Source organism: Notechis scutatus, chromosome 2 (assembly GCF_049901735.1).
Source record: "Notechis scutatus isolate UNSWTSFEM ecotype Mainland chromosome 2, rNotScu1.2, whole genome shotgun sequence".
NCBI lineage: Eukaryota > Metazoa > Chordata > Lepidosauria > Squamata > Elapidae > Notechis > Notechis scutatus.
The window spans coordinates 26,229,509-26,242,197 of NC_142010.1; the positions used below are offsets into that span (position 1 = coordinate 26,229,509).

General features: G+C 43.2%; 1 protein-coding gene and 1 long non-coding RNA gene across 8 annotated transcripts in view; both read right to left on the minus strand.

Annotated features, from left to right (window-relative positions):
- Positions 1–837: 837 nt before the first annotated feature.
- LOC148131949 (uncharacterized) lies at positions 838–6,440 on the minus strand. Its single transcript, XR_015747231.1, has 3 exons — positions 6,258–6,440; positions 3,977–4,027; positions 838–1,110 (listed from the first exon to the last, which is right to left on the minus strand). It is a non-coding gene; the product is annotated as an uncharacterized LOC148131949 (long non-coding RNA).
- A 5,379-nt stretch (positions 6,441–11,819) lies between these two features.
- Positions 11,820–12,689, minus strand: part of LOC113428608 (major histocompatibility complex class I-related protein 1-like) — a 684,789-nt gene continuing 683,919 nt past the window's right edge. For all 7 annotated transcript variants that reach the window (XM_087953872.1, XM_087953870.1, XM_087953868.1 and 4 more), the window contains one exon: positions 11,820–12,055. In XM_087953872.1, coding sequence (XP_087809998.1) covers positions 11,835–12,055 — 221 coding nt within the window. In that variant the 3' untranslated portion in view covers positions 11,820–11,834. The remainder of the gene's footprint in view (positions 12,056–12,689) is intronic.

The window sequence follows — 12,689 nt, forward strand, 5'->3', positions numbered from 1 at the left end:
CTCTAAGAACAGCTAAAGGAATCGGAATCCATTCAGTTTGCATATTTCCTTGAGCGTTTATTTGCCTGTTTACTGGAAATAAATTCATCTGGGTAATCTCATCAGGCTCTAATTTTCCTTCATTGAAAGCCTGATGCATCATTGTTTGAACTTTCCCCGTTTGTGATTGGATTTTATCCTCTACAGGCGTAAACGCTGTTGGGGTTGAGGAGGCATATTCCAATTTTGAAATTGGGGGTGCAACACAACTCCTTCATAAGGAGGAGGTTCAACTAAAGATTTTAAAAGAGGCTGTTGCTGGATTTCTAAAGCAGTCATAACAACCTTCCAATATATCAAAATTTTTGCTGTTGCCCGTGGCTCTTCATGAAGGATAGTTCCAATTCTCCTCCATGTGTCTAACTTTAAAGATCCCTTCTCTGGATAGCAGGGACACTGCCGCCAGATCTCTTGCAGCAGCTCTTTCACTTTATCTTTTGAAAGAACTATTTGCTCCCCCCAGAGGGTTTAAAGAAAAAGGAGCTTGTCCTGACTAACCTCAGCAGCTCACTAACATGCCGCTCCTGTGGCTGAGAGAGTTTTCCCCATGCTTCCTGAAAAATCCTATTGTCCAGCAATAGTTAAGTACGTACTTTACCTATTCCAGGCAAGGAAACACAGAGGTCCGGACATGTATCACCTGCAGTGATCACGTCGGGGTCACCACTTGTGGTGGTCTTCCATGGAAAGAATGAGACACAGGCTGGTGTTCTCGGGATGGAAGCCCAGAATAAATTCTAGTGCTTCTTTTTATTGAGATTTTTCTACATAGTCAGCATAATTACATTATGGCTTAATAATTAGATATAGTAAAGGTTTGCTTGCAATTGTTTAAGCTGTCTCCTTGTTTGTATTTGTCCTTATTGTTCTCTTTTCTTTGCATTACCTTAGTGACCTTTAAACAGGCATGTATGTATAAAGCATTATATTAATCATTGCTCAAGCTCAGGCCAAAGTTTATTCCCACACTCTAGCTTTCTTCACCAGCAGAATTGTTAAGGATTCTTCTGTCTTGCAGTGGAATTATCTCTTGATTACTTCTGTCTGAATTGCTAGGCTCTTGGTGATTTTCTGAAGAAGAGAAAGGACAGGTGGTTAGTGATGAGGAAGTGGTGTGACATTTGCTCTGAGATGCCGAATCACACCCTTTCCTAAGCCAGAGGATCTCAAGCATGACGACTTTAAGATGTGTGGGGAATTCTGGGAGATGTTGTCCACATATCATCTGATGTTGCCAAGGTTGAGAAACACTGGGCTAAGCATGTTAGCCACATAAGCACATGCCCAAGGGCCACTTCTCCACAAACCTGTAGTCCCAAGGCAGCTCAAAGTTGAACTGCAATTGTCCTCATGGTGGGGCCATACAAAACACATCCTGAGCAATATATATAATAGAGAGAGGCCCCAATAAATAACAAGAACACTGAGAGCAGACTACAAGATGGTTTAAAAAATAAAGTCTCTAGCAATTCATTGATATAGTCAGGAGCTGAGCTTAAATCCTGGTGACTTCAGGGACTTGTACTGTAAGAAGCAGCTGGCCCTTTAAATCAAGAGCCCACCTGATGTGCCCTGAAAGTCAATAGAGAAAAAGAAAGAGGTCTGTCACATCTTCGGGGAGGATAGAATTTAGAACAGGGGTGGCCAACCTTTTGGACCTTGGGGACCACCAAACTCATAATTTTAAATCCTGCGGACCACTAATATGAATTTTGACTGACGATGGCTTGCTGACATTGGTGGGAAAGTCGTCCCATATTCCAGAGCTGCAGTAGTCACAGGACTGGCCCTTTGGTCATCCTGGAGCAGCTCCTCCAGTCCATGGCAGGCCGGTGCATCCAGGTGGAGGAGTAGCTGCTCTGGGATGATCAAAGGGCCAGTCCTGTGACTACTGCAGTTCTGGAATATGGAACCGACTTTCCCACCAATGTCACCCCGGGGCAGATTTCCCTCCCCTGCCATTAATCTTAACTTCCAGTTCCAGCTCGCATGGCTCTACTCAAGGTCAGTGTCAGGTTTCCAAATGATGAAATCCATTTAAAAAGAAAAGAACAAAGTCCATCTTCAAAAAGGTTTCTTTTATTTAGGAAAGCATCAAATTGGCAAAGTCCATGGTAATTCTGGATCTAACACAACCCGGAATTACACCACAATATTACAAGTTAGAAACAACCCCCAAAAGTCACATTCTCCAACAGAAGTAATTCAACATTGCTTAATGTCATAAATCTCCACCTCAAGCGGCCCAAGCACTGACAGCTCATTTCCCATGGGAAGAAGAATCACCTAGCCAAAACAACTCTCTTTATCTCCACTCCTCTCCCCCTTTGGAATGTGACAAGCCCCAAACCCCCATGACTGCTGCAGAGAAAATAAGAAAAAGAATATATACTAAGACTAACTAAAATGGCTACACTTTCAATTTCAGGCCTGACAGTAAGGTTTGCGCTCGGCCGAAGGGTGGGGGCCAGTGGGTGGATGGGCCATGTGGGTGGCGCAGCCTTGTGAACCCATGCAGCCTGGATTAATTGCTTTGGGAGGATGCTTTGTGGGAGACATTTCTCTGCGGACCACCAAATTTTTTCCGCAGACCACCAGTGGTCCCTGGCCCACCAGTTGGCAACCACTGGTTTAGAAGGCTTTTGCAAGAGAGTTGTTTGGAGTTTTGAAGATGGCAATTAACTCAGGCAAGGTTTAAAATGTACTTATAGTTAGAATTTTGTCAGAGGTTCCTTTTTAAAAAAATTCATCTCTTGAAGTGTGTCATTTGTGTGTGAAAATTTATCTTCTTTTGGTACCTTTGATAAAGTTGATTTTTGTTTCAGTTCTGGAGTTGATCTGTGCCTTTTTTAACACTGGCCTTAGCTTGGCTGCGCTACCGACTTCCAGTTTCTGTTTTGGTGTCCTTTCTGTATTTTGCCAAACCCAGAGAAGAGTAAGGATATCTCCTTCAATGGGGGGTCATCAGGGGGTCGGCAGCAACAGAAAAGGGAGCTAATTTTCCAGTTGCTGTTCACCCCAAAGCACCTCAGAATCAAAATACCTCAGAGGAGTTGCTAGTTCAATCTTGAGCGCAAATGTCTATGGAGATTCTCAATCATCCAGTTCATGGTTGTCCTAAAGATACTTTTCCAAAAGGCAATTGGACTTTCTTGGCTTTTTTCCTTGAAAATATTTTGCTTCTTGGATGAGGAGGAAAAAAAAACTAAGAAAATCCAGTTGCTTTTTGGAAAAGCACCTCTGGGACAACTTGAGGCTACTTTTCCTTATTATAATTATAGTTTTCTTCTTCAATGGTATGGAAGATGTTCCAAGATATTTCTTCAACTTTCCAATCTGGAGTATACCTTTAAGGATGTTGAAGCTGCCATTTATTGCTAATGTTTGCTTTGTTCTTTTTAACTAATAACCATCACTTTAGAGCAGTGGCCCCCAACCTTTTTTGAACCAGGGACCGGTTTCACGATTATTTATTCTTCCACGGACCGGTACCTGAGTAACGCGAGACTCCACCACCATCGGGATGGCTCTTCGTTCAAAGCCGCCCCCCCCCCTTTGACGAAACTAAGGTGCAAGCACCCAAACGCCACTTTCCAACTGAAAACCCGGAAGCACTTTCCAACCGAAAACCCAGAAGCAACCGAAAACCCGGAAGCGCCGTCGAAACAAGATGGCAGCGCCCAAGCTTTGCGGCCCGGTAAAATGATCGACGGACCGGTACCAGTCCGGGGACCAGTGGTTGGGGACCCCTGTTTTAGAGTGCTTAGCTTGGGTTGTGATTCTCTTGAGAAAATCTGCCACAGAAAGAAATGCGGTTGAAGAGAGGGAAGACTCAGACATAACACAAAAACCTACAGACTACCTCATAGAGTCTTCAGTCCCCCATTGATTAAGAGGGACATATAAGAGGGAACATGTTGGAGGAAGCTTCATTTACCTGATACATCCTGCTTTGATGAAAATGGCCATTTTTTCTTTTTCTTCAACCCTGTGGAGAATATTATTGTGAGTGATTTATGTCTGGATTTTACAGTTTGCTTAGACAAGTTAAAATATTGTAGTTAGAGCTTAGTTAACAATTGCAAATGGGACAGGAATTGCTGTTGCTAAGTAAGACAGTCATAAAGTGCAACATCACATGACTATGCTGCTTAGCAATAGAGATTCTGACACTTCCGGTTTCTGTCATTAGTCAAATCCCACACCATTATAAAGGGAGGCGATCACCATTTGCAATCTCCTGTGGGCTTCTCCACCGGCTTTGCTTATTAAAAACTGGAAAAGAAGGTTGCAAATGGTGATCATATGACCACATGATGCTGCAAAAAGACTGGAACAGTTATAAGTATCACTTGTTCTGCACCATTGCAAGACTGAACAAATGGTTGTTAAACAAGGATCACACGTATTTCAATGACTACAACTACATATAATGCTCTCCTCTGATAATGCCAAAGGAGGACATTTGGATTGTCATTTTTTAAAATCCTGAATGCAAGGGAAGGGCTGCAATTGGCTCCATGACACTTTTCAGGTGAATAGAGTAGTATTAACTATGGAGGAGAAAGTCTCACTATCTGAACCTGTAATAAATTTGAATTAAGAACTAAATGGCTGTCAATGTGTAAAGAAATGGACATCATAATTGAGTTGGAAAATATTTCAGATTTAGGGAAATGTAAAGCCATAAAGGTCTCTCTCTGTCTCTACCTGCCCATCAAATCTGGCAGAAGATATGTTCCTGGTCCCCTTGATTAGAGTGACAGCTAGTGGTGCCAGAAAACATCCTTTTTCCATGGCTGCATCTGTACCTTGGAAACTTGTTTCTCTCGAAATTTTGGTAGCCTCAAAAGCTTGTTGGCCTTCTAAGGCTCTTTAGACTTGTGGTGAGGAGGGGGTTGAGTCTGTGAGTTGTATGACTTTTGATTAATTGGTTTATCCTTGAGGGCCATTTTTGTGTTTTCCTTTCTGGTGTGCTTTTATTCACTTCATTTTCTTATCAAATTGATATTTTTATTGTCCTGGCTGCCCTCTATTGCTTTATGTGAAGATGCATAGCCATATAAATCAAATAAAGAAATAGATAAAGTCCAGCTTAATTTCACAACAAATTAAATTGTTGAAGGAAATTATTTATTCCCCTGAACGTAGAATTAAGAAAAAGTAGAAAAGTAGAAAAACAAACTCCCAAACCAGCCAGCCAAATCATTCAAAGTTTAAGGGCAACTAATCAGAAACAACTTAAAATCAAAGCCCTTTATTAAGTTATTTAAAAGAAGGGCTTTCTATGAGTACGCTGGTAGCTGCATCTCCACAGAGGAATATCTGCATCAGTTTTTGGGATCTCGGGCCAGACTTGAGGCTCATAATGAAATAAATTATAAATGACAAATATGTGGCAATAGCAATTAGCAATAGCATTTAGACTTGTATACCACTTTACAGTGCTTTGCAGCTCTCTCTAAGCGGTTCCCAGAGTCAGCCTATTGCCTCCAACAGTCTGGGTACCCACTTTACCCACCTGGGAAGGATGGACAGCTGAGTCAACCTTTGAGCCTGGTGAGATTCAAACTGCCAAATTGCAGGCAGTCGGCAGGCAGCAGAAGCAGCCTGCAGTACTGCAAACTAACCACTGCACCACCACTGCTCAGTATAACAACAGAGTACAGGTGTTGCTGAACTTTCAATCACAATTGAACCCCAAGTCTATGTTGTTAGGTGAGAAATTTGTTAAGCGAGTTTTGCCCTGTTTTGTTACTTTTCTTTCCACATTTATTGAGCGAATCACTGCAGGTATTAAATTAGTAACGCTTGTTAAGTGAATCTGGCTTGCTCATTGACTTTGCTTGTCACAAGATTGCAAAAGGTGATCACGTGACCTCAGGACATTGCATCTGTCATAAATATGAGTCATCAAGCACTGAATATAAATCATGTGACCATAGGGATGCTGCAATGGTCGTAAGTGTGAAAAATAGTCATAAATCACTTTTTTTTGGTACCATTGTAACTTCAAACACTCACTAAATGAACTGTTGTAAGTCTAGCTGTAAAACTGTGTATAATAATAAAGAAAAGTAGAGAAACCTAACTACACTCCGAAAGTCAAAGAGTATATAAAGCCCCCTTATTTGGGAAGAAATTCATTAAAAAAAAACCTCAGACCCACCTCTCCTTCCCTGCACACATTCCAGAAAATGTATGTATGGTTTACTTACATCTCCACACAAACAATCCAGCAAACTCCAACGCATAGACACTGACAAGCACAACATAGTATAGAAGGTGCAAATCTGTGGATACTAAAATTAAATCAGAAAAAAATAAGAAAGCCTATGAAGGAAAGGGCAAGGAATCTTTTAGGCAATGGCAACAGTCTAAACCAGCGATCGCCAACCAGTGGGCTGCGGCCCACTGGTGGGCCACGAGAAAATTTTGGTGGGCTGCAGAGAAATCTCACCCCGAGAACCCCCCCCAAAGCACTTAATCCAGGCTGCACAGAAACACAAGGCTGTGCCGCCCGCATGGCCTGCGGGAACCCTCTCCGCCCACTCACTCCTTACCCGGCAAACTTGCCTGCTAAACTGCTATTTTTACTTTTTCTGACCATCAGGTGTTCTGCTTTGCCGGGGGATTTAGATTAGCTAGGAAGCAGGAAATGGTTGGATTTCTTGCTTTCTAGCTAATCTTTAGATATTTGGCTCTGCTTTTAAGCACAGCTGAACCTCCCTTAGGACTGAAGATTCTATTAGTCAGTGCAGACTCACAGCAAGCAAATTTTATGTGACAGACTCAGGTAGCTGATGACAGATAGATAGATCACTGAATGATTCTGTGAGCAACTCAATCTGCCTGCCTGCTTTGCCTGCTTTGGGGTAAAAGTTGCTGTTTTTTTAAAATAAAAAATTCAATATTTACATACATGGTGTGTTGTGAGTTGATTTTGTGAGTTTGCTTGCTAGCAAATTTTATGAGTTTGGTTGCAAGCAAATTTTATGTCACAGACTGAGCTAGCCAATGGCAGACAGATAGATCTCTGAGTGAATCTGTGATTCTGTGAGCAACTCAATCTGTCTTCCTGCTTTGCCTGATTTTGGGTAAAAGTTGCTCTTTTTTTAAAATAAAAAATTCAATATTTATATAAATATTTATATTTATATACAAGCCATGCCCAGCCAGTCACATGACCACCAAACCACACCCACAATTTAGGCCATGCCCACTGTTCTGCATACTAATACTTGGATGGCATAAAGCAGACAGCAACTCCACAAAGCATCCACACAAAGTCTTTTTATTAGTTCATCAGGCATCTTGTCAACTCACAGTTATGACAAGGTTCTTCTTAATGTGCAATCCTTTGCATATCTGAATTGTAGAAAATAATAAACCCTCATCCCAATGATGATTGAAGCGACTGCATGCTATGGTGGATCCAGGCAAGAGTGAGGGAGCCTCCCTCAACCCAACAAGGGTCAATCTAGTGACCAGTCAGGATTACAGATGTGGCCACATGACATGGACTACATTTCCCAGGATACCTTGACTACATTTACCATGATGCTTTCCCTTAAGGGAACAGCTCTCTATTCCTAACTAACTATCCCAAATCCCATTAACTCTAAACTGTCTGGACAGCATAACCACAGAACCGGTTAGTGGTCCTTGGGATTTAAAATTATGAGTTTGGTGGTCCCTGAGGTCCAAAAGGTTGGTGACCCATGGTCTAAACAGTCTAGCCAAAGGATTGCAGAAATATTAAATGATGTTGACATTAAATGAGGGTATTCCTAAAGCAGATTACACTGCTCAAGTTTGTCCTGGGAGATTGTAAAAAGAAAAAAACAAAAACAAAAGAAAGGCCTCTTGAAATACCATCCCACCAATCAATCATTTCCCCACCTCCAAGAAAATGATGCCATACTCACCAAAGTAATAACCTAATACAGTGGCAATAATTATAAGTAGAAACCAGATGACAATCCCTTTAGTGAATAAAGTACAAATGGAGAAAAAAAGAACATTACTAAAAAGAAAATGCAGATATTCTTTTCCTATGATGGGGAAGATCTAAGTTGGACAATTTTTTTCCAGAAAAGTTCTCTAACTGTGGGGAACATCTCAGAAGTAGCTCGCCTTCCCTCTAACCTCTCTTTGAACAATCCCCTGAGCATACATCTCTTCTCCCCTGGGGCTGAGGTGTTTGCAGCCCATCTTGCCTAAGATAAGAAACAGAATGTGATGGTGAAAAAGCAGGAAGTGTTTGCTAAGAAGGACAACATTAGTGTCATTGTCCCACCTACAGGACAGCACTTACTTGATCTTGGCTGATTTCAAAAAGCCAAGCAAGATTGAACTGGGTAATTCTGAGGTAGGATAGCGACAAACAGGCTCTAAGAGTTGAGGTCAACCAGAGCTGAAAACAGATTGCCAAATAAAATAATGACTTTACTTCCATATTTTTGTTTCAAGCCTGGTTCCATCAATGGTAAGGTGACCAACCAGCCTCCTTTGGGGAGGACAGTCCTCCTTTTGTAAGTTCTGCCCTCTCTCGAAAAGTGTCCTCCTAATGTCCTCCTTTTTGATATTTGAAGACTAATCTTGTTCTATCGCCAGGACAAAGCAGACTCGAAGACCGGAGTTGAATTCAGCTCTTTATTAGCGTTCAGTAACTTCAACTGAAGTAGAGCCGTGGCAGCCCTTTTTATAGTGGCTGCTTGCGGCTCGCAACCAATGGCATTTATTCAAACTTCCCGCCGCTCAGGCGGCCAATCCGAAACTGTCGTTATTAACCAATCGTTAAGCTATATTAACTAACCAATAGAAATGCGGTATTAGAAGTATGTACATGAGTACACTACAAATCTATAAATCTCCGTATTTGATCGATGACAGAACTTACAAAAGGAGGACCGTCCTCCCTATAGGAGGATGGGTTGGTCACCTTAATCAAGAACCAGCCTTTCAAGAACCAGAAGGAACATAAATATGGCACCCCAACTCGGACATCTTTAGATGCCCTGCATCAGGGGTACTTTCTAGATACACAGTCCTATCAACTGTTCCTTAGGAGCCCGCAATGGCCATAATATGTCCCCTCATTCTTCTCTCTGTTACTGTCTAAACAAGCCCATCAAGTGAAAGCCACTGATTGCTGGGGAACGGGCATGTGATTACACTCAGAAACAATCCAGGCAGCAGTCTCCAAAGGAAGCATGATGGGAGGAAGAAACAAATCAAAACGGAAACCTTAGCAACCTGTGTAAGAATTCAACACTGGATGCCAGGTTTAAAAATTTGAAAAATTTTAAACAACACATTTGACAACAAAAAAAGTACTTCAGCATTCCCCATTTCTGTAGAAAACAATTTGAGAAGAAAAGCATGACCGAAATTATGAGTTTTTTAAAAATATTTGACTTTACTACCCTGTTTCTCCAACAATACGGCCTCCCCCAATAGGAAGTCCCAGCATGTTTTATAGGCATGAAATGAAATTAAGCCCCTCCCCCAAATTAAGGCCTATATTAAAAAATGCAAAATGGGGGGAATGGTGGGGGGCTTGCCGTTAGGAAGTACTTTGTTGCACACCCGGATATGGTGCTGCCTGCGTTGACCCTGATATGAAGTGCCCCACCAATGCTGAGGTTAATATCCAAGCCGTCGCCGCCTGCCCGCCCGAAGATGCAATGGCGCGGGGGGGGAATTAAGTCACCCCCTGAAAAGACAGCCTAGCCATTTTTTCGGGGCTCAAAAAAAAGTAAGACCCGGCCTTATTATATGAGAAACACGGTATTTTCCCTTTTCCAGCATGTCCAGCCTAGGCAAGATTGCTAGGATTTGCCTGCTGGCTGGAGCTAAAAAGGCCATCTTTCCCGATTTAGTTCAGTGCTTGCCTGTGCTCACAGAGGCAGATTATGAGCATCTAACCGCATTAACTTTACTGCAGAAAAGGCACAAAAAGAACAGATTACTTACTACATAGCATCTTGACTGGTTTTTCACCTGCAGGAAGAGAATTGGAGAATTAGGATTAAAGCAATATTCACAAGGAAGTCCTTTTCCAGATTTTTCTCAACAGGCCTGACAGAAACGGTATTGAGATCTGGAAGCTGAATTGAGTAATGGCAGGCATTTTTTCAGATTCCTACTGGAATTAATTACTACTTTCAGGTCTTTCAGGGCCATAACTGGTATACCAGCTACAGCTGAACCAAGCTTCCTTCTGCCAAATAGAGCCATCTCCTGTTGTGATTCCAGGAAGACCAAGCCAAAGGCCTTGTCTTCAAACTTTGGAGTCAGATCTATCTACAGCCAGCCCAGTACCAAGACAGAAGATTCCAGATAGCCAAGATATTTACTGATAACTAGCACCTCTATCTTGCATCTAGTCTGTCCTTGCTCCTCTCCATCCAGTCTCTTAATAGTTTCCAGAATCTCCAGTTTAAAGCTTCCAAGCCACTTTGGGCCAAGTGTCACCCCAAACCAACAGACAATCCTCTCTAGTAACTTCATACAGATATTAAATAAGAAAGACCAAGCCCTACAACATTATATACTGGAGCGATCCAGGGCACCGTAGCTTGTCCACAGTTGCCAACTGGAAGTGTCTGCTTGGGTTGGAGTGCAAACCTTTCAAAATAATGTCTCCAGGGCCCAACTTTTGCAGGTAGTCCCAAGATGTCACCATCTGCTTTTAGCCATGGCTTCCTATTGTTTGTCCACATTTTCTTGCAGACAGCCAAAAAATACCTTTGTGCTAGTTTTGTTGAAGAGAAATTTGGGGGTGAGTATAAGTTAGTTCCCCCTATGAAATATCTGGGATTGTAGATCAGGGGTGTCAAACTCTATTTCATTAAGGGCCACATCAAGGTTGTATTTGACCTCGGAGGAGGGGGTGGCTGTGGCCATGGCCAGGGTAGGCATGGCAAGCTCGACACCACTCATGTCAGGGGCACCCAGGCGGGGATGGGGAGATCCATTGTCTCCAGTGGAGGAAGGCAAGACCAGGGAGAGCAATAAACCCTTGTACTCCAGAGCAAGGGTCGCCAACCTTTTGGACCCCAGGGACCACCAAACTCATAATTTTAAATCCCAGGGACCACTAACCAGTTCTGTGGGCGTGGCCTAATTTGTGGGTGTGGCTTGGTGGTCATGTGACTAGCTGGGCATGGCTTGTATGTAAATATAAATATTTATATAAATATTGATTTTTTTATAAAAAAGAGCAACTTTTACCCAAAATCAGGCAAAGCAGGCAGGCAGATTGACTCACAGAATCACAGATTCATTCAGAAATCTATCTATCTGCCATTGGCTAGCTCAGTCTGTCACATAAAATTTGCTTGCAACCAGAAACAGGTAGTCCCAACCAGAATCGGGAGGGTGGGAGCATCCTGAGTGCCAGAAGAGATTCTCGGGGAACCCCTGGAACCCCACTTCCCCTGCCCTGGGCTCTCGGTTGGGGCCACACCCTAAACCCATCTGGGCACACCTCAGAGAGAGGGAACCTCTTCCCCTTCCAGAGTCAGCCAGGTCCCAACTATGCCAGCAGAAGAGTCTCTAACCACTGGGGATCATGATATTATGGGTGGTTTCCCTATTTCCCCCTCAAAGAATTGGGGGCTCTTCCCTCCAAAGGGAGCTAGGCTGCCTCCCCTGCCTCCCCTTTCCCAACAGGGAGAGTTTTCCCTCCTCCTCTGCAGAACAAATCAGTGCAAGGAAAGTGAATTTTGTGACCCCTGGCTGGCTTTCATGCCCAAGGCGGGACTAGAACTCCCCTGGTGCCCTCACCTCTAAGCCAAACTGGGTGCAATTATTCTTATTATTCCACCAGAATCAGGCACAGAGGGAACCCAAGGAGGATGAATCTGGAGGGCCTTTAAAAAGTGGGGGCTTTCCCCTCTTTTCATCCCCTCGTCCACCCAGAATCTTCCAAAGGGACAGAATGGCTCATGCAGCAGCAGCAGCTCCTCTGACTTACCCTGGTCTGAACTGTTGGATCCTTTATCACTTGCTGGAAAAGAAGGAAAGAAAAGAGGGTGAGAAAGTTGCTCTCTTGGCTTATAGGGGGAGAAGCTCAGCTCTTTCTGACTCCAGTTCCCTCCCTCCCTCCCTTTCTCTCACACACACAATCAAAGAAACATCAATACATGGAGAGAATTTGACCCAAACTGCTTTGCCTAAAAGGCATCAGAAAGAATTCCTCAGTCTCTCAAATTTGCTTGCCTTGAGTATGCACTGACTAATACAACCTTCAGTCCTAAGGGAGGTTCAGCTGTGCTTAAAAGCAGAGTCGAAGATCTAAAGGCTAGCTAGAAAGCAATAAATCCAACTATTTCCTGCTTCCTAGCTAATCTAAATCTCCTGGCATGGCAGAACAGCTGATGGTTGGGGGAGAAAAAAGTAAAAATAGCAATTTAGCAGGCAGGTTTGCCAGGTAAGGAGTGAGTGGCTGCGGAGGGTTCCCACAGGCCATGTGGGCAGTGCAGGCAGTTGTTTTTCTGCCAAGCCTGGATTGATTGCCTTGGGGGGGGTGCTCTTGGGGTAAGATTTCTCTGCGGCCCACCAAAATTTTCTCACGGCCCACTTGTGGACTGCGGCCCACCGGTTAGACTGTGGCTAAGGCATGACTTACCTTCCTTGCTACC